Source organism: Rutilus rutilus (genome assembly GCF_951802725.1).
Source record: "Rutilus rutilus genome assembly, chromosome: 11".
In the NCBI taxonomy this organism is placed as follows: Eukaryota; Metazoa; Chordata; class Actinopteri; order Cypriniformes; family Leuciscidae; genus Rutilus; species Rutilus rutilus.
In genome coordinates, this window is record NC_140216.1 from 25,883,317 (window position 1) to 25,905,269 (window position 21,953).

At 38.4% G+C, this 21,953-nt stretch overlaps 1 protein-coding gene across 1 annotated transcript; it reads left to right on the forward strand.

Moving 5' to 3' along the window:
- Positions 1–3,350: 3,350 nt before the first annotated feature.
- ppt2b (palmitoyl-protein thioesterase 2b) lies at positions 3,351–21,750 on the forward strand. Its single transcript, XM_084422514.1, has 8 exons — positions 3,351–3,736; positions 7,555–7,708; positions 12,247–12,342; positions 12,543–12,650; positions 15,634–15,717; positions 15,888–15,972; positions 16,098–16,152; positions 20,490–21,750. Exons 1-8 carry the CDS (start codon positions 3,602–3,604, stop codon positions 20,631–20,633), a joined length of 861 nt encoding a protein of 286 aa, XP_084278640.1. The 5' UTR covers positions 3,351–3,601; the 3' UTR covers positions 20,634–21,750.
- The last annotated feature ends 203 nt before the right edge of the window (positions 21,751–21,953 follow it).

The following is a 21,953-nucleotide window of genomic DNA, read 5'->3' on the forward strand; positions in this document are numbered from 1 at the left end:
GTCAGATGAGACCAAAATAGAACTTTTTGGTCATAATTCCACTAAACGTGTTTGGAGGAAGAAGAATGATGAGTACCATCCCAAGAACACCATCCCTACTGTGAAGCATGGGGGTGGTAGCATCATGCTTTGGGGGTGTTTTTCTGCACATGGGACAGGGCGACTGCACTGTATTAAGGAGAGGATGACCGGGGCCATGTATTGCGAGATTTTGGGGAACAACCTCCTTCCCTCAGTTAGAGCATTGAAGATGGGTCGAGGCTGGGTCTTCCAACATGACAATGACCCGAAGCACACAGCCAGGATAACCAAGGAGTGGCTTTGTAAGAAGCATATCAAGGTTCTGGCGTGGCCTAGCCAGTCTCCAGACCTAAACCCAATAGAGAATCTTTGGAGGGAGCTCAAACTCCGTGTTTCTCAGCGACAGCCCAGAAACCTGACTGATCTAGAGAAGATCTGTGTGGAGGAGTGGGCCAAAATCCCTCCTGCAGTGTGTGCAAACCTGGTGAAGAACTACAGGAAACGTTTGACCTCTGTAATTGCAAACAAAGGCTACTGTACCAAATATTAACATTGATTTTCTCAGGTGTTCAAATACTTATTTGCAGCTGTATCATACAAATAAATAGTTAAAAAATCATACATTGTGATTTCTGGATTTTTTTTTGTCTCTCACAGTGGACATGCACCTACGATGACAATTTCAGACCCCTCCATGATTTCTAAGTGGGAGAACGTGCAAAATAGCAGGGTGTTCAAATACTTATTTTCCTCACTGTAGATTTTGGCTACTGCTCTTAGTAGTACTGTAAATTAAGAAAGACATTTCCCATGCCCCGGAAATGTACATTTCTTAGAGTTAATAAACAATTAATCCTGAGTGTTCACGGGACAAACAGGTTAATTGATTGTAATATTAATTTACGACATTAAGTTTATTATATTAACCGATCCAAAAATTCATAATCAATTATAACCAGTTATTATTGATTATTAATATTTCATATAGCTAATTTGCTACAAGTGCTTCTAATTGACTTCACTTTTCTCCGTTGAATCCAATGGGGTCGCTGTGTCCATTTCTTATACTGTCTATGGATTCAACGGAGAAAAGTGAAGTCAATTAAGCACTTGTAGCAAATTAGCTATATGAAATATTAATAATCAATAATGGACTGCATTTATATAGCGCTTTCACAGACCTGTGGCCACCAAAGCGCTTTACATAGCCTCACATTCACCCATTCACTCACTCATTCACACACCGACGGCGGTGTCAGCCATGCAAGGCGCCATCCAGCTCGTCGGGAGCAGCTGGGGTTAGGTGTCTTGCTCATGGACACCTCGACACTTGGTCAGGTGGGTCCGGGGATTGAACCACCATCCTCTCGGTTTGTAGACAACCTACATGAACCACTGAGCCACTGCCGCCCCAAAATGTTGGTTCAAAACGTATATATTTACACACGAACTGACCAGAAATAATAACTGGTTATAATTGATTATGAATATTTAATAAGTCAATTAGAAGCACTCACTTCCTGATGGCTGACCGTACTGCGCAGACTCAAACTGAGCTTGACGATGTAGATGTGATGTGAGCAACACGTCTGTCTTCTAGTAGCTGTACCAAGAGAAATCTGAATCATTCCCTTCCGAAACTGGCAGAGACAGAGTGTCCATGAGCTAGGAGAAGGAGCAACTTTTATAAGTATTCTGATGAATTATTTTGTCATTTTGCCTCCACGTCCGCCCGATTGCCCGCGAGCTTCTCCTCCTGTCCATACGGTAATTTATCTACTGTGCGACAGAGAGTCGCGTGGTTATGACGCAATCGTTAGCCTATTTTTACAAAAATTGCATCTACGGGGCATGTATGTATCTCTCCATAACGTAAGATACAAGGTAATGGAGCCTTTTATACATTTTCGTGTTTCTTTAGAAATAAATAATGGACAAATGGAGTCTTTAAACGCCTCAGATGTAAAGTTATTCGCTGTCAAAGTGATGCCAAAATGAATGGGAGTCAATGGAATGCTAACAGCAGGTGATGGTCTGCTAATCAATGGCGGCGCCCGGGGAAGCTTCAATGTTTTCCGAAACATTGGCCCCCTGATATAAACAACAGAGAATTTTTGATTACACAATCACATTGCTAGCTAGCAATATGTCGCAGAGCTCCCTGCTTAACTTTTTTAGCAGAAAACCTTGGCCTGGTACAAGCTGTTCTGTGGAGCGCTTGTTTTCAGCAGTGAACCAAATTAAATCCAGCAACGAACCAAATTAAATCCAGCAACAGAGCAACCATGCTCACAGAAAGACTAAATAGCCTCTGGTTGCTGACATTTGAACGAGAACTTGCAGAGACACTGGACCTTAATTGAGGCTTTCAAGCCCAGGCCACGCCGTCTCTCCTTTAAGCAGCTAACAGGCACTATGTTATGACTATGTTATTGGCGATCCTGAGTGTAATGTATAGTTATATTTTATATAGTTTTATGGTTATGTGGGGCATGGTTATATGGTTATGGTTAATGATTTTGCACAGTAATCTGACAATAAATGTGGCACACCCAGATTTTCAGATGCACACCCAGAGTCTCTTTTCTGGCTACGCTACTGCTTTATCTGATCGATTTTTGAAGGCAGCATAGATGTCCTTCGTTGCCTTAGATATCCCACAATCCGATGCCTTCCATTCAGTGTTAAGCTAGAAAAAGAAAGATGGCATCTGAAAGTTGCAGTTTCTGGTCAGTTCGTGTGTAAATATATACGTTTTGGACCAACATTTTCCACTTCTGATGTCATTTCTAGAGAGAAATTACTACTGTAGTAATTAAATATTTGTTTAGTTCTCACTAAAGCTCGCTCTATTTTGCTGTAGATCATTAAACCGTTACGCTGCCTCGGAAGTCTGTCCAAATTCAGTTTCGTGAGGTAATGCTGCCTGCAGAGTCATTGACTATAAAGCAGCGGTCGAGTCACAAGTCAGCTGTTTACGGATGCAGCCATAATTCAACGTTGATTCAACCTTGGTCCCTTGAAAAGCCGCTGGAACACAGCCTCTGAGTGTCGACTCTGAGCGCTGTTAATTCTCAAAAGTGACGATAGGTATTACCCAGAATGCATAATTTACAGAATTTTTTTATTTGCACTGTATATGATATTGGATGGCACTCACTAAATAAACACGTACATCGGTCATGTGATTAATGTAGCTTAATAATGTTTGAAATTGTTATTTTTGCATAATCCATTGCCCATGGTCCTTAAAAAAATTATTGGCTCAACAGAATAGTAAGTATGCAATTTCGAATTCAGCTTCATGTCTGGAAAGACATCAGGCAACTGAGCCCGGAAGTGACGTAGTGAACGCTTGCGTTGATGCACTAACCGGAAGCAACACAAACCGATACATGTAACTTAGGCCTAAATATGATAGACGGAGGCGAAGGCGAAGGCATATGGAGCAAATGCGTTTGCAGTAACTCAAATAGAGCTTTTTATGGAATTACTTATGATTTTTAAAGTTTTTATTTTATAATAGTGTTTTAGACGTTATTATACCTATATAAAACTTAGTGTTTTATTGTTATTTTTTATGATGAAGTGTGTGTGGTCGTTGGTTGCTGTATGTGTGTTGTGTGTGTGTCTCGCGTATAAACCGGTGATCATCGTTCACGGGCTCTTCGACACCTCTGCTGACTTTATCAACCTACACCGATTCATCAACCTGGTAAACCATTAATGTGATCTAGCCTATGTGTTACCTAACGTTTAACAGTTACTCTGTTTTAACTGTTACGAGCTGCTGAAGAGTATCAAGTCTGTAAATTTGCTCAGAGTCAATATACACACAATAACTCTACAGAAACTTAAATAATAAGGACAAAAAGTAGTGTGGTGGTACCATGGTATAGTGAGAATATAAAATGGTATAACAATCGTTTTGAATAAATGTTATATTAAACGTACCATAAATGTAACTCTAAGATATGACAAAAACAAAACATGTGGTTTGTTTGTTTTAAGTGACCCATGAATTGTCATTTAGGAATGTAAATAGAGAATCAACAAAATAATTGTGCCAATTATACAGTCGTGCTCAAAAGTTTACATAGGCTACAATATTAAATAACTCTTGCAGAATCTGCTAAATGTTAATTTTAACAAAATAAGAGGGATCATACAAAATGCATGCTATTATTTATTTAATATTGTCCTGAATAAGATATTTTACATTAAGGATGTTTACATAAAGTCCACATGACAAAAAAAAAAAAAAGCTGAATTTATAAAAATGTTTGAAAAATTTCAAAAGTTTACATACCCTTGATTCTTAATACTGTGCGTTGTTACATGGATGATCCAAGGCTGTTTTTGTTTTTGTTTTTTTTGCTTTGCTTTTTTTGGTGATGTTCATGAGTTCCTTGTTTGTCCTGAGCAGTTAAACAGCCCAACGTTCTTTAGAAAAATCCTCCAGGTCCCTCAAATTATTAGGGTTTCCAGCAACTTTTGCATATTTTAACCCTTTACAGCAATGACTGTATGCTTTTGAGATCCATCTTTTCACACTGAGGGACTCATACGCAAGTATTACAAAAGGTTCAAACATTCACTGATGCTCCAGAAGGAAACGCGATGCATTAATCACTGGGGGGTGTAAACTTTTTGAATTTGAAGATCAAGGTAAATTGCACTTAATTTGTCTTCTAGGAGACATGTGAGTATCTTCTGTTCAAGCTATTTTGAATAAATGCTGTTCTTTTTAACTTTTTATTCATCAGTGAATCCTGAAAAAAGTATCACAGGTTCCAAAAAATATTAAGCAGCACAACTGTTTACAGCATTGATAATAACTGAGTATTAAATCAGCATATTAGAATGATTTCTGAAGGATCATGTGACACTGGACTGGAGTAATGATGCCGAAAATTCAGCTTTGCATCACATAAATAAAGTATATTTATATAGGAAACCATTTTTTACAAATATAATAATATTTCACATTATTATTGTTTTTTTCTGTGTGTGTGTATATATATATATATATATATATATATATATATATATATATATATATATAGAGTGAGGAAAATAAGTATTTGAACACCCTGCTATTTTGCAAGTTCTCCCACTTGGAAATCATGGAGGGGTCTGAAATTGTCATCGTAGGTGCATGTCCACTGTGAGAGACATAATTAAAAAAAAAATATCCAGAAATCACAATATATGATTTTTTAACTATTTATTTGTATGATACAGCTGCAAATAAGTATTTGAACACCTGTCTATCAGCTAGAATTCTGATCCTCAAAGACCTGTTAGTCTGCCTTTAAAATGTCCACCTCCACTCCATTTATTATCCTAAATTAGATGCACCTGTTTGAGGTCGTTAGCTGCATAAAGACACCTGTCCACCCCATACAATCAGTAAGAATCCAACTACTAACATGGCCAAGACCAAAGAGCTGTCCAAAGACACTAGAGACAAAATTGTACACCTCCACAAGGCTGGAAAGGGCTACGGGGAAATTGCCAAGCAGCTTGGTGAAAAAAGGTCCACTGTTGGAGCAATCATTAGAAAATGGAAGAAGCTAAACATGACTGTCAATCTCCCTCGGACTGGGGCTCCATGCAAGATCTCACCTCGTGGGGTCTCAATGATCCTAAGAAAGGTGAGAAATCAGCCCAGAACTACACGGGAGGAGCTGGTCAATGACCTGAAAAGAGCTGGGACCACTGTTTCCAAGGTTACTGTTGGTAATACACTAAGACGTCATGGTTTGAAATCATGCATGGCACGGAAGGTTCCCCTGCTTAAACCAGCACATGTCAAGGCCCGTCTTAAGTTTGCCAATGACCATTTGGATGATCCAGAGGAATCATGGGAGAAAGTCATGTGGTCAGATGAGACCAAAATAGAACTTTTTGGTCATAATTCCACTAAACGTGTTTGGAGGAAGAAGAATGATGAGTACCATCCCAAGAACACCATCCCTACTGTGAAGCATGGGGGTGGTAGCATCATGCTTTGGGGGTGTTTTTCTGCACATGGGACAGGGCGACTGCACTGTATTAAGGAGAGGATGACCGGGGCCATGTATTGCGAGATTTTGGGGAACAACCTCCTTCCCTCAGTTAGAGCATTGAAGATGGGTCGAGGCTGGGTCTTCCAACATGACAATGACCCGAAGCACACAGCCAGGATAACCAAGGAGTGGCTCTGTAAGAAGCATATCAAGGTTCTGGCGTGGCCTAGCCAGTCTCCAGACCTAAACCCAATAGAGAATCTTTGGAGGGAGCTCAAACTCCGTGTTTCTCAGCGACAGCCCAGAAACCTGACTGATCTAGAGAAGATCTGTGTGGAGGAGTGGGCCAAAATCCCTCCTGCAGTGTGTGCAAACCTGGTGAAAAACTACAGGAAACGTTTGATCTCTGTAATTGCAAACAAAGGCTACTGTGCCAAATATTAACATTGATTTTCTCAGGTGTTCAAATACTTATTTGCAGCTGTATCATACAAATAAATAGTTAAAAAATCATACATTGTGATTTCTGGATTTTTTTTTTTGTCTCTCACAGTGGACATGATGGACCTACGATGACAATTTCAGACCCCTCCATGATTTCTAAGTGGGAGAACTTGCAAAATAGCAGGGTGTTCAAATACTTATTTTCCTCACTGTATATATATATATATATATATATACATACACACACATACACAGTGAAGTGAATCAAAAAAGTTCATCAAAGTTGTCCTATGACAAAAACGGGTATTGTTTAAAGTGCATGTAGGTCTATAACTTTGATGAAAGGTTTTGATCCACTTCAAATGTTGACTACTGTATAAATATAGAACTGTCTGCTGTCATGTGAAAGGTATATTTACTGAAATAAAATAATGAGCCATTTATAGAGAGATGTTTTATTGTTGTAGTTATGCTGCCTTCACATGCTATCGAAAATGTCCTACTTCCCATTTCCGAGTCGTAATTACAAGCTCATCGCATTGAAGTGCTTTGTTGTCGGAAATTACAGGACTATGAACGATACCAGGTACTTTCTTGCCTATTTATTGGGAAAATCTTATTACCAAAATGAAATTTAGCATCCCATTTATTGACAACCATATAAATTCACTTCCTATAGATGGTCAGCCTTCTTACGATTCTAGAATTTCTGATTAAATGCAGGCTATTTTTGCTATGTATATATATATATATATATATATATATATATATATATATATATATATATATATATATACATGCATATACACAAAATACCAGTCACAGCAGCAATCGTTCTCCCCTCTGCCATGTTTAAAGTTTATGGACCGCCCTACTCGGGAACTTGGCTATCAAAATTATCCCCGAGCTTGCCTGTGGTAAATACGAGGGCATTCATGTCCTATTTCCTTAACTAGGAAACTCGTATTTACGATAATTCCAATTGCACGTGAACGCAGCGTTAGTTAGTTGTTGTAGAGGTCAGATTGTTGTCTGTTCATATGTAATTGATTTGTGTGTTTGTTTTATCTGGTTACAGTCTCACCCAGGTACTAATGTGACTGTCCTAGACCTGTTTGACCGCAGTGCCAGTCTTCAGCCACTCTGGAAGCAAGTGGAGGGCTTTGCAGAAGCCATATATTCCATCATGCAGAATGCAGCTGATGGCATCCACCTCATCTGCTACTCACAAGGTCTATAACCAAAACAATAGTGTGTTAAGCATTAGATTAAGATAGGCCATGCAATGTTGTGAATATGGCTAGGGTGCATTGTTAGGCACAATGTGCACCACATGTTGCAATAACATAACAGTCCGCCATGGTTTGCTGTGCAGCGATTAAAAAAACACCTTTTCATCCTATCATCTGTTGCTGTGCTGGGATTTTATGCATGGCTGGAACATAACTTTTCATTTTCTAACTTTTAATGTATGTTGGATGGTCAAATCTCTTAAAAACATGTCTGGGCCGCTTTTTTTGCGTATTTGCGTTGTGACATTATTTTATTAAAGGGATGGTTCACCCAAAAATGAAAATTCTATCATTGTTTACTCACCCTCAAGTTGTTCCAAACCTGTATGAGTTTCTTTGTTCTGCTGAACACAAAGGAAGATATTTGGAAGAATGTTTGTAACCAAACAGATCTCGGTCCCCATTGACTACCATAGTATATTTTTTTCCTAATATGGAAGTCAATGGGGACCGAGATCTGTTGATTACAAACGTTCTTCCAAATATCTTCCTTTGTGTTCAGCAGAACAAAGAAACTCATACAGGTTTGGAACAACTTGAGGGTGAGTAAATGATGACAGAATTTTCATTTTTGGGTGAACTATCCCTTTAACAATTTCTCAGGGTTTCTGCAGATCCTTAAAAAGTATTAAATTAGATTTAAAAAATGTAAGTCTTATTTTTACTTATGAAAGGTCTTACATTTTAGATAACACTTTGACTTGGATATCTAAATACTTTACCAAATTAAATCTAATTAGCATTATATGATTTTTCTTTTTTTTTTTACTTCATGGCATTTAAGTAAATGTAAATGTAAGTTCAATTGAAAGTTCTTTCTATATCAAACAATAATTGCGATATCATCATAGACGATACATATCGCACAGCCCTACGCACATGTATATCGTCTGTGATGATATCGTAATTATTGTTTTAACATTGTGCTGACATGGAGTTTGTCACTCATGCTTTCGCCGCGTGATGTATGCAGTAGTGCTGCACGATTAATCATATCGCGATGTCAAGCCTATGCGATTATATGACGCAAAATTCTGCGATTTTATGAAATAAATAAATGCATGTGTGGACATGACAGCCCATTCTCTCTGAAAGCTGTTTGCCCATTTTCTACACCGCTAATAAAAAGACGATCAGTCAGTTTCAGTTTAGGCAGTGGCACGTGTGCCGCGTATGGTCACGTCGTGACTTTTTCCGGCAGCGTGGAGAACAGGTGAAGATGGATGCCGAGCAGACGGACACTGAACTGGTGGCCAGAAAAAAAATGCCCCCATCAAAAAATTATGAGTTTTTGTCTCATATAAATATCATATGATGTATTTATTACGATATCACACAAGCAATGTTTTTTTTGTTTGTTTTTTTATATCAGCACGTTGCAAATGTAATATTTATTTTATACAATAGTTAAACAATAAATTAATATTGTGAGTTACATTTGAGTCAAAATATTGTCAATATTGTTAGTTTTTTTCTTTATTTCGCCAACGAACATTTCTAAATGAAGCCACAGCAGAACAGTCTCCGAGCAACACACGGCGGTGATTCGTTGCTGAATGAATCCACATATTGAATGAATCGGTTTAATTCATGATTCATTGACCCATTCAATAAAGTCGGTCACTTTCTTCATTCCTAACTGAATAAGCCGTTTGAACAAATCGGTCAATGAATGACTCACTCATCGTTACCTTTATTTATACAGTGCTTTATACAATACAGATTGTTGCAAAGCAACTTAACAGTGATAAACTTTATAATATGCTATAAACTTTATAGCATAAATATTTAGTAAATAATATTATAAATCCCATCAAAATACGAAATATTACTTAGAAAAATATGAATGAACTTAAATATAGTATAGTACATTCATATCATTGAAAAAAAGTTGCAATAATTTATGGGTCACTCTAGGCAGTCAAAAATGACTAAACACCTTATTTGGTCATTTTTGACTGGCTAGAGCAGGGGTTTTCAAATTGGGCGAATGTGAGCCTCCCCTTAGAGTAGGTAAGGACAGCTGAGCTTCCCCAAAATCCACACACGCCTCTGCAGTAAATGCCATCTTTTGTGTGTTCCAGGCAATGATGAGTTTCAATAACAACTGATAAAATGTAAATATAATTTTATTTCTGCAACTTTTTTAAAAGTGCATTCACAAACGATTCTTTGCAACAGCAAATAATTTCCAACTTCATGCAGGCCTAATTGAGGCTACTTTTAAAATCACTGAACATCAGTCGGCCTAACCACAAGTCAACAAAACATGCTTAACGTGTAATCGGCGCCAAAGTTACCGCCGACGACACCTGACGGCTGAAATCGGCACGGTGTGTCTGGGCTTTAAGCGCACATTTGAAGGAGATGCACATCGTCTCAAACAAAATCAGCACAATGGACAGCTCTCTGATCAATGAACGACAACGCTGTTTGTTCACGGAACACATAACATTTAACAGTCAACTGCATTGAAGGCATGTTATCAGATCGAACAGATTATTTTTTACGAATTTTTTTTTTACGATTTCAGCCTCATAAAACCTCAGATTTAAACAACAAACAAAATGCGCCATTCACGTCATTTGCGCTACAAGAGCGACATCAACCCTATGGCCCAACCAATTTATGCATTCAAGACAACACAACTTTGAGTTTCAATTTAATCGCCCATATCAGTGGGAACAAATAGACCGTGCTTTTGATGCGCAGAGGTGTTCGATGGAGGGTTGCACTTCAGAGAGAAATAAACGCAAGTCGTCCTCCATCTGCAGCCTTGATCTGTATTTGTTTTTAATCAGAGTCAGTGTGGAAAACCCACACTCACACAAGTAGGTGGAGGTGAAGGGGATTAGGACTTTCATAGCCTTAGTGGAGATCTGGGAGAACTCGCTCTCCACAGACAACCAGAAACGCGTGATCGGCATTTCTCCCAGTCTCTGCTTCAAGTCCATATTCGAGCTGAGCTCGACCAGGGCCTCCTCCTCCTGCAGGCTCAGTCCATCATGGGGTGTGGCGGGGAAAGAGAACCCACTGATTTCTCATTGCGTCCTCTCCGAAATACTCACCAAACTGGTCACGCAACCCATTCAAATGCGCAGTTGGACAGAGTTAAGAGGCAGCCCTGTCTTCTCCGCAACATCCTCCAGGGTTGGGAACATTTCCACCGAACCTCTTTCAACACGAGCACACCACAAGTCCAGCTTTTTCCTGAACCCAGAAGCTTGGTCGTATGCCGAAAAGACGTGGCACTCTTTGCCCTGGAGAGAGGTGTTGAGGAAGTTGATCCTATCGAAGATGTCGGAGAGATAGGCCAACATAGCAAGCCAGTAGCAAGCCAACATAACGCAAAACAAAAAATCTTCCTGGACACTGCGCTCTTTGATAAACCAAACGTACACCATCAATTGAGCACAGTGTGTGACGTCAGTGAACTCCTCCAGCTGAATGGCGTGAAAGGGGCTTTCACGAACACAGTCCAGGACCTGCTCTTTGACATCACAAGCCATGTCTGATATTCGTCACTGGATGGTCAGAGATGAGGATCGCGTCAAGTTTAGCAGCAGCTGCTTCTCCCAGCATCACTGAACACATATCTCTAGCTGCAGGGAGTGGCAATGTTTCGCCAATGTTATGGGGTTTGCCTGCCTTCGCTATACGTCGCGCGACACGATAAGATGCTTCTGTCGCCTTCATGTTAATAGTGTCAAACGACTTTATTATGCTTTTTTGTGACTGCAAATCATCACGTTTCATCTCAAAAAAACTCAACTGGCTTGTTCACTAAATTCGTGTGCTTACTGTAGTTTCAATGTGACGCCGAAGTTTGCATGGTCTCATTCTATCATTTGCTAGCACCTCCTTGCAGACCAGACACTGTGGCAGAGGTGCAGCCTCAGACCCCGACCAGGTGAAACCTAACTTTAAGTACTCAGGATCATATTTCCTAAAAAATTTTGTTGGGTCCTGTCTCCTCCCTTAATGCTGACTTCTGTTGACTTTGGACAAGGAAACAACGCATTTTAAAGCTAATACTCGCACACACAATTACCGATATCAGAGCTGCATACAGTTATTTTTTCTTTGTGTGTCGCGCCTCTCCTGTGGCTCTTTGGCCTCACCTATTGAAAACCGCTGGGCTTGAGTGACCCATAAGTTAGGTGCACCAGAGGATTAAGCAAAATATAAATTTTCTTTGGAATTAATATGGCCTGGACAAGTTTTTTAAATATTTTTATATATATATATATATATATATAAACGAATTTCCCAGAGGTTTAGGGCTTTTGTGTTTATCTGTAAAAGTAGACATTTTTAGGTTATAGAGTCTGTGCAATCAGTTCTGTTGTGTATTTCTTCCTAAAAACGTTGTCCTCCTTTTTTTTTTTTTTTCTTTTTTTTTTTTAACTCTTTCTCATTTGTGTGTCACTTTGACTTATATAAACATTAAAGCAAGGGCATGTCTAAATCTGCTGCAGGTGGCCTTGTGTGTCGAGGAATCCTGTCCACTCTTCCAGACCATAATGTGTACTCTTTCATATCTCTGTCTTCTCCGCAGGCGGGACAGTATGGAGGTAACACACTTTCTTTAGTTCTGTTGAGGGGCACATTTACAAATTTGCTGACCTGATTAAACATTAAATTGAAAAGCTTTGACTCATTGAGTGTCATCTGAAACCATTCAACATTCAATATTAGGAACTTTTGACTTCTTTTGAGAGAAATTGTTCTGTTTTGCTCATGTTTTATAAGTGATATTTGCTCTTTTTTGTAGACACAGACTATCTGAAGTACCTCTTCCCTCAGTTTGTCAAATCCAATTTGTATCATGTATGCTATACTGCAGTGGGCCAGAAAATCTCAATCTGTAACTACTGGAATGGTGAGTGAATGAAAGGATCAGAAGATAGACACATAAATCATGCATCAGTCAAAATTGTGGGGAAAATGAGGAAGCTACATATTGCCTTGTCAAATGATTGATCTATGATATTAAAGAGCTAAGGAATAAGTTAATGACAATTCACCTTTATTTTACATTATTAATGGTGCTTGCATCACTGTTAATATTGTTCCTCCATAGTGATTTGAGCAAAAACAGTAAAAAGTCCAATACATAACTAGCCCACATCATTTGTACTATGGCTAGAATGATCACACAAATCACATATGTTGAGGTTGAATTTAAAGAGATGGTTCACCCAAAAACTTAAATTCTCTCATCATTTACTCACCCTCTGAGCAGCTTGTATGACCTTCTTTTAGGATATTTTTAAGAATAAGAATATTATTTACTGTTTCTGTCATTATGATGGATATTATCCATCAATTGGATTGTAACGAGATTGTATCAGTGCAGATCAGGGTTAGAAATAACGGGGGTTTAGAAAGAAAAAAAAGCCCCAGCACAAAAGTAAATCGGTTAGGGTTAGGACTGTCAAGATTAAAGTGAAATATAACATTTTTAATAAGTGTCAATTGCGGCATTGCATTTGATGTGCTCATGTTGCATCAAATATTTATTTTTACTTGTCTTTTTTGCAGCGTTGAGCATTACAACTAATCACACATTTTTGTTGAGCATATGAATGCAATGGCCAATCAGATATGTTTGAAGTAATGTGTATATATAAATAGTCACTTTTGAAGAAGAAATCTGCTGAAAGCGCTGGAGTTTTAGTGCACACTCACTGACTGAATGTACTTTGGTAGCTTTCTGTATAATATATTTCTAGTTTGAATAACTGTTATAACTGAATAACTAAGATAGCCAGTATGAAGTCTTGATTTTCTAATGCATAAAAATGCACAAAACTAATTCATAAACAGTTCTCAACCGTTTGTGTCTGCTTGTTTAGCCCACAAGAATATTACATTTTCTGGTTATTCTATAAACCAGTATTAATATTCTTTATTACAATATTATGGGCAATAAATGACAATGATTAAAAAGGGGAATTAGGTGTACGCCAAGCTTCAGGAACATGGTTCCATTACTAAAAAGCAGAAAAAATGAAGAGCAGGGATCGGCAACCTTTTTGTCATGAGTTCCATTTTTAAGTTTCCTAGTTATAACCTTGCCAGATTTCCAATGTGACCCTATTGAACCCCACTACGTGTGAACAAAGTTTGCACATCACTGTTATTTTGATGTGTGTGGAATGTTTAATAGGAATCTATATTGAATACCTCAGAAATGTATAGCATTAATGTATTAACTTATTTTCCTCTAATTCCCAAAGCTGCAACAAATACAACAGAACAAATTGTAAGCTGTCAGTGAAAAAGATTTAACTTGTGTGATACATCTGCTGTCTTGATCTGTGTCCTGTTTTCAGTGGATCGTGATAAGCAGCGGTCCCGCTTATGGTTTGTCAGAGCTGTGTGCTTTCATTGATTTGTGCAGTTTAATTCACACACTTTAATAGTATTTATAGCTCCTAACTTAAAAACGTAAAATTGATATAATGAGCGAGTACACCATGAATCCATCTTCCAAACTGTGTTCTTGTCTTATCCTGAATCACTATGGTAGCCTATAATAAGTTTTAATATTCTGATTTAGCCATAGTACCTGTATGACTTGTCACATACATAAACGGAGAGAAGAAGCTCCGGCTGCAATGTTCTATCGCAAGACGCATGCAGTTTTGTTTATTAATTGCTAGAGCACCAAAAGTTACATAGTGCGCCTTTGATAAAACAAGCTGTGTTACAATGAGGAATGATTACCTTAAAATGTAGATCTGTATGCAGGTGCAAGGTACTTTATCTAAATGAAGTGGTGCCATAGGGTGTCGACCCCTGCTCTAGAGACTTTTGCACAACAATTGTACTTTTTTTGTGTTAAAAGGTTCACTTGAAATGTTGTTTGCTGTTACAAGAAAAAAAAAGCATGCACTGAAAAGTTATGTAGATGGTTGATTATTTGTATGACTGAAGTGTGTTAAGCATTGCAAAAAGTGGCAGTTTTATTTCCTAGATTGAAACTGTTTTGAAATTATGCAAACTGGCAATACATATCTTCTCACCTTAAAATGCTATTGGTCTCAAATATTTAAATAAAAAAACTATATATATTTTTTTTTTATCCCAAATTGCTTAAAGTCCCCCTGTGGTGAAAATCAAGTTTTAAATGTTGTTTATATGCCAATGTGGTGTTTTTAATATGGTTTAAGACCATGTTAAGTCCATGTGCAAATTCATAAGTCAACACCATTGCTGAGTATATTCTCCTTAAAACTGCAGTGAACCAAAGACATTCACAAAATTGCGGTTTGAAATCGCTGGTGTTTCTGACTTCACAAACTACCTTGTAACCAATCACGATCACGTCAATGTGTGATCCTCGAATAAATCTCTGAGCTGGTGTAAGTGAATCGAGGCGGGGCTAATTTACATATTCATAGAACCACGTATACTAAATGAGGCAATAGTGTAAAATCTATTTTAAGGCATGAAGAATTTTTTTCTTAAATATGCCATTTTGGTGATCAAAGATGAGTTTTAAGGGATACATTTATTGAATACAGGGGGTCTTTAAATCCCTGATGTCATGCATGCTTAGAATGACATGAGGATGAGTAATTGAGGATAGAATTTTTTTTTGGGGGGTGGACTAGGGGCCAGAGGCAAATCTAGAATCTAGAATATCACACAATGAGACAATGGCTCTTTTGACTTGGGCCAGTAAGCAACCACCCAGAACAACCAAATAGCCTCACACTAAAAGCACTCAGAACAACATAGTAACTAGCAATGCCCTGATCATTCACTGAGTGGTTATTTATTATTACAGCAAAGATATTATGTTGAAAAATTTAAAAATCTCTTTAAGACCATACGTGACTTTTTTTTTTTTTCAGACCCTCATCACAGAGACTTGTACATCAACAGCAGTGACTATCTGGCATTACTGAACAATGAAAGACCAAATCCCAACTCTACTGGTAAGACACCAGATCACAGTTCCAGCTTTTTAAAAAGTACATCTTCAATAAGAGGATGGTAATTGTGATTTCTGTGGTTTTGAGTGCCAGAGCTTGTTTAATTTTTTCAATTGCTTTTATTGTTTGCAGTGTTTATAACTGGTTTGTGATGTAATATTCTCCTTGCACAGCTTGGAAACAAAATTTTCTGCGAATTAAGAAGCTGGTGCTGATTGGTGGTCCTGATGATGGGGTCATCACACCATGGCAGTCAAGGTTGCTTATATCACTTGTCAATCTTTTATCTTATAACTCAGATTTTCGGAAGCTTGAAACATGATGGTCATTTTTTTACTTTTTCTCAAAGTATTTTTATGATGTCTCATGTTCTTGCTTTTCAGTCAGTTTGGTTTCTATGATGATAATGAGACGGTCGTTGAGATGAAAAACCAGAAAGTAAGCATAACAAATATTACTTAGCCTTTTTTTGTAATTCTGGAATGATATGTCCTCTGACAACATTGTTGAAATGTATGTACAGTGGGGAGAACAAGTATTTGATACACTGCCGATTTTTGCAGGTTTTCCCACTTACAAAGCATGTAGAAGTCTGTAATTTTTATCATAGGTACACTTCAACTGTGAGTGACGGAATCTAAAACAAAAATCCAGAAAATCACATTGTATGCTTTTTAAGTAATTAATTTGCATTTTATTGCATGACATAAGTATTTGATACATCAGAAAAGCAGAACTTAATATTTGGTACAGAAACCTTTGTTTGCAATTACAGAGATCATACGTTTCCTGTAGTTCTTGACCAGGTTTGCACACACTGCAGCAGGGATTTTGGCCCACTCCTCCATACAGACCTTCTCCAGATCCTTCAGGCTTCGGGGCTGTCGCTGGGCAATACGGACTTTCAGCTCCCTCCAAAAATGTTCTATTGGGTTCAGGTCTGGAGACTGGCTAGGCCACTCCAGGACCTTGAGATGCGTCTTACGGAGCCACTCCTTAGTTGCCCTGGCTGTGTGTTTCGGCTCCTTGTCATGCTGGAAGACCCAGCCACGACCCATCTTCAATGCTCTTACTGAGGGAAGGAGGTTTTTGGCCAAGATCTCGCGATACATGGCCCCATCCATCTTCCCTTCAATACGGTGCAGTCGTCCTGTCCCCTTTGCAGAAAAGCATCCCCAAAGAATGATGTTTCCACCTCCATGCTTCACGGTTAGGATGGTGTTCTTGGGGTTGTACTCATCCTCCTTCTTCCTCCAAACACGGCAAGTGGAGTTTAGACCAAAAAGCTCTATTTTTGTCTCATCAGACCACATGACCTTCTCCCATTCCTCCTCTGGATCATCCAGATGGTCATTGGCAAACTTCAGACAGGCCTGGACATGTGCTGGCTTGAGCAGGGGGACCTTGCGTGCGCTGCAGGATTTTAATCCATGACGGCATAGTGTTACTAATGGTTTTCTTTGAGACTGTGGTCCCAGCTCTCTTCAGGTCATTGACCAGGTCCTGCCGTGTAGTTCTGGGCTGATCCCTCACCTTCCTCATGATCATTGATGCCCCACGAGGTGAGATCTTGCATGGTGCCCCAGACCGAGGGAGATTGACCTTCATCTTGAACTACTTCCATTTTCTAATAATTGCGCCAACAGTTGTTGCCTTCTCACCAAGCTACTTGCCTATTGTCCTGTAGCCCATCCCAGCCTTGTGCAGGTCTACAATTTTATCCCTGATGTCCTTACACAGCTCTCTGGTCTTGGCCATTGTGGAGAGGTTGGAGTCTGTTTGATTGAGTGTGTGGACAGGTGTCTTTTATACAGGTAACAAGTTCAAACAGGTGCAGTTAATACAGGTAATGAGTGGAGAACAGGAGGGCTTCTTAAAGAAAAACTAACAGGTCTGTGAGAGCTGGAATTCTTACTGGTTGGTAGGTGATCAAATACTAAATTAATTATTTAAAAATCATACAATGTGATTTTCTGTATTTTTTTTGTTTTAGATTCCGTCTCTCACAGTTGAAGTGTACCTATGATAAAAATTACAGACCTCTGCATGCTGTGTAACGAGGAAAACCTGCAGAATCGGCAGTGTATCAAATACTTGTTCTCCCCACTGTATGCTTTCTTTCTTTCTTTCTTTCTTTCTTTCTTTCTTTCTTTCTTTCTTTCTTTCTTTCTTTCTTTCTTTCTTTCTTTCTTTCTTTCTTATCATGGTTTTAAACATTAACCTATTCAGGAACTACAGTGCATTCAGAAAGTATTTAGAGTTTCTCATGCCTTAAAGGAGAACTCCGGTCAATTTTAACATTGAGCTCATTTTTTGGTTCATTTGGAGTGCTGTCAATACAGAGAACAACGACAGAAATCGGTGTTGCCTACACCGTGTTATCCTCTTTTTAAAATCTGCACCCTGTTGACTTCAATGGGGCAATGTTTAAACCTGCTTTTAGCCTCTTAATATCCTTGATGTGTCATTACAAGTGCACAGCCAATGTGAGCACAACCTATGGGCGTGAACTCGGCAATCGACTACTTTGGACTTCGACCGAAAACAGGATGTAAATACAGGTATTTGCGCTGGCTTAAATAACATCATTTTTATTCTTATCTTTCACAACTACTGCAGTCAGATTCACTCTGAAGGAATCACTCACATTGGCTGTGCACTTGTAATGACACATCAAGGATATTAAGAGGCTAAAAGCAGGTTTAAACATTGCCCCATTGAAGTCAACAGGGTGCAGATTTTAAAAAGAGGATAACACGGTGTAGGCAACACCGATTTCTGTCGTTGTTCTCTGTATTGACAGCACTCCAAATGTACAAAAAAATTAGCTCAATGTTAAAATTGACCGGAGTTCTCCTTTAAGCTAAAATGCTTTAATGTTTTCCTTCACAATCTACACATCATACCTCATAATGACAAAGCGTCTTTGTCATATTATTGTCCTGTTAGAAAATGAACCTTTACCCAATTTGAGGTTTAGACCAGGTTTTCATTAAGGATATCTCTGTATTGCCCTGTGTCCAACTTCTTACGCTGACCAGTCCCTGAAAAACCCCCACAACATGATACTACCAGCAGTATTGTGTAGGTGATGAGCGGTGTGTGGTTTCTTCAAAACATGATGCTTGGAATTGGGGTCAAACTGTTTTCATTTCACTGAATCAGTGCTTTTTTTCCCTCTTCAATTTCTAAACAGGTTTTCATGTGTCTTTAGGCTCACCACTCTGCCATAAATCCCAGATTTCTCAGTTTGGCTGGGAGGCCTGCTCTAGGAAGAGTCCTTCTTCCATGTAGTAATTATAGAGGCCACTTTGAGAAACTTTTGTTTTTGTAGTCTTGCCCAGATCTGCCTCGACACAATTCTGTGTCTTATCTCTGCAGGCTGTTCCTTTCAGGTTTTCTGATAGGAAGGACCCAAGAGCAGACAGATGCTTAATTAGACTTTATTGAAAAGTTCAGAAACTGAAACATTGTAAGCCTTCTGGCTCCAGGCCAACTCAAGAGCATAGACTAATCAAGAATAATCACCCAGACAAGGGTCAAGCCTAGCCTGGGTTTCCCCATGCTGCCTTGCGCAGTGCGATTTTATTCACGCTGCTAGGCAGCCTGGACACCATGGACCAGATTTTCCCCTCAAAAAGGGAACTAATCACAGAACGGGGAGGGAGCAGCAAGACGATGATGACGTCTATGCGACACACCAAAGCAGTTTGTTTATATCTATGGATCCAACATGGCAGCAGACGCGAAGTTACCTTTCGATGCAGCCTTTGATAGTGTTCTAAGTAGTTTAGTCGCTGAACGCCATCGTGTACACATAAATCTCTGACCCATCGTCTTCTTCCTCGTCGAATTTCTGTCGCTCTACATACGTCATCTGGTATAATTGAAACGATTGGCTATGAGCTACGTACAGGCGCATTTGATAGACATTCGTAGCGCCCAATAAACGACTCTGGGTATTCGTAAACCACGCCTCAAATACGAGAAAATGAACATGTGGTTCCCAGATCACGTCTCAATGAGACGAGGTCTGACGTTAGCCAGGCTAGGTCAAACCAGAAATCTGCCTAAACAGCGACCAAATCCAAAGTGACAGCAAGAGGGGAGGTCAGACAGACAAGCAGATTAGAGCCAGTGAGAGATAACAGGGCTGTACCAGATTGACTTCCATCAAACTAGTGTAAAAAACATTTAAAAGGTGATCCAGAGAAATGTGATGAACCTGAGCTAAATATACCCATCATAGCAAAGGGTCTGAACACTTGCATACATTTATTTAAAAGAAAAAACTGAAAGGTTACAAAGTCAAACCAATTATGTTTTTTGTTTTTATGTGGAATGGAGGGTAGATTGATGTAAAAAAAAAAAAACGTAAGTGTAAAATTGCTGGTTGCTGTCGCAGGTAATTCACACATGCATCTCTCTCTCTCTCTCTCTCTCTCTCTCTCTCTCTCTTCGATAATTAATGTAATCTTCCGCACTACTTTATCTCTGTGTCTGATTTTAAGTGGGCAGAATGCTAGATCTAACGTGTAGTAACTGATGAAAATAACCATAATTTTTAGCCTTCCGGTCAAATATTGTGCTGCAAAAATCAATAATAGTTTTAAGTTGCCAATGCTGGCAAATGGCCATGATATAAGCAGGACAACCCATGGCTAGCTATGCATTAAATGTTTTGGATGCACTCAGTTAGTTCTTTGCCTCAACATTGTGCATTAAAATTGTTTCTAAAATTGTAATTTTCCTCATGAATCTGCTATGTTTTCCAGGTGTTTTTAATGGACTTGTTTGGGCTGAAGACACTGTATGCTCGAGGAGATCTGGCTCTTTGTTCAATGGCAGGTGTTGCACATGTCTTCTGGCACTCCAATGAAACCGTGTATAAAACCTGCATTGAGAAATGGCTTACATAGATACTGACACACTCACACAAAGATCTACACATGATCACTACAGATCATTCTCTATTATTAATTCATACATATTATGAATACATACGTCTTGCAAATTTTGTTACAGTATGCTAATGCATTGCATCAGAACATACATTTCTGTTACTGTGCCCATTGAATGTCTCTACAATAGAGACACAAACTCAGTTTTGATTATATGTTAAAATATACGCATAGAAAGGTAAACACTAAATATAAGGAATAACCATCAGTGCCTGATTTCTCATTTTGCTAAAGGGTTTTTTTTTATGTGTAATTTATTTATTTTATAATTCCTCTATATGTATGTAATGTGTTTGATGTGGACTGTGCACACACATGCAGTAACATTCATGCCTTGCATTTAAGTTATTGGACATGTTTTGCTCTGTCTTTGTCTAAAAATGCACATAGTAAGTGCAATGAGAAAGGAGAAAATGAGGGAAGGAGAAAAAAGGGATATACTTAAAGGAAATATAAAAGGAAACTCATGGAAGTGCTGTTGCATTTGCTGTATATAACATTACCTCTCATTTCCCATCCTTCAATCCTCAGTCCCAACATTGCTTGTTTACCGTAAAGGGATTTGTCTCTGAACATTTAATTCATATTTAATGTCTGCTAGGATATTTTGCTGTTATTTCATGTTTGAAGATAACCTTGCTTTAAAAAGGTGTTCTATTCACATAGTAGTCACTTTAACAGTTTTAGAATTTCTAAAAGGGTTTGATATTTTTAAGCACAATTTGATTATAATGCATTTAAAAGTGTGCTATACAGATGAGTACTGTACAAAACATATTTTGCCATATTTATTGAGATCATAGCAGTGTTATGTGTATTTCTTAGTTTTAGGCTATTTTAACTGTTTTTAATTAAATGGAGGTTAATGGATAGTTTAACAAAAGTATATTGTCTGAAGTATTGACCATTGAAGTACACTTTTCAGCTAAAACTGTTATTGTTTAATATTTCACATTCAGTACCATGATGCATCTCCAGTTTGTAAATTTTGTAAGTGACTTAAGCTGCATACCAGTGTGCTTTACTGTTTTTACAGTTTAAGTTAACTTTCAGAATAAATTTTTCATTTTTTTGATGTCAGCAGTGTTGTCATTTGTCGAAAGTCGCCTATGCAGTTTATTTTACGCCTATTACATTTTTAAATAAGAGCGTTTGTGACATTGAATGAAATTTCATGTGAAAAGATTTCTGAAATGTGACCCTTGCATAATCTACAAAATGGTAATTTTAGCTTGGAAAGAAATGATTTAAAATATAGCTGTATATAAAATATGCTAT

Bases quoted from the DNA above. Each gene is read 5' to 3' on its own strand.
- ppt2b (XM_084422514.1), top strand. From the start codon at position 3,602: ATGATGAAGTGTGTGTGGTCGTTGGTTGCTGTATGTGTGTTGTGTGTG. The intron at 12,343-12,542 runs GTAACACACTTT...TCTTTTTTGTAG, and splicing joins GCAGGCGGGACAGTATGGAG to ACACAGACTATCTGAAGTAC. The intron at 12,651-15,633 runs GTGAGTGAATGA...TTTTTTTTTCAG, and splicing joins AATCTGTAACTACTGGAATG to ACCCTCATCACAGAGACTTG.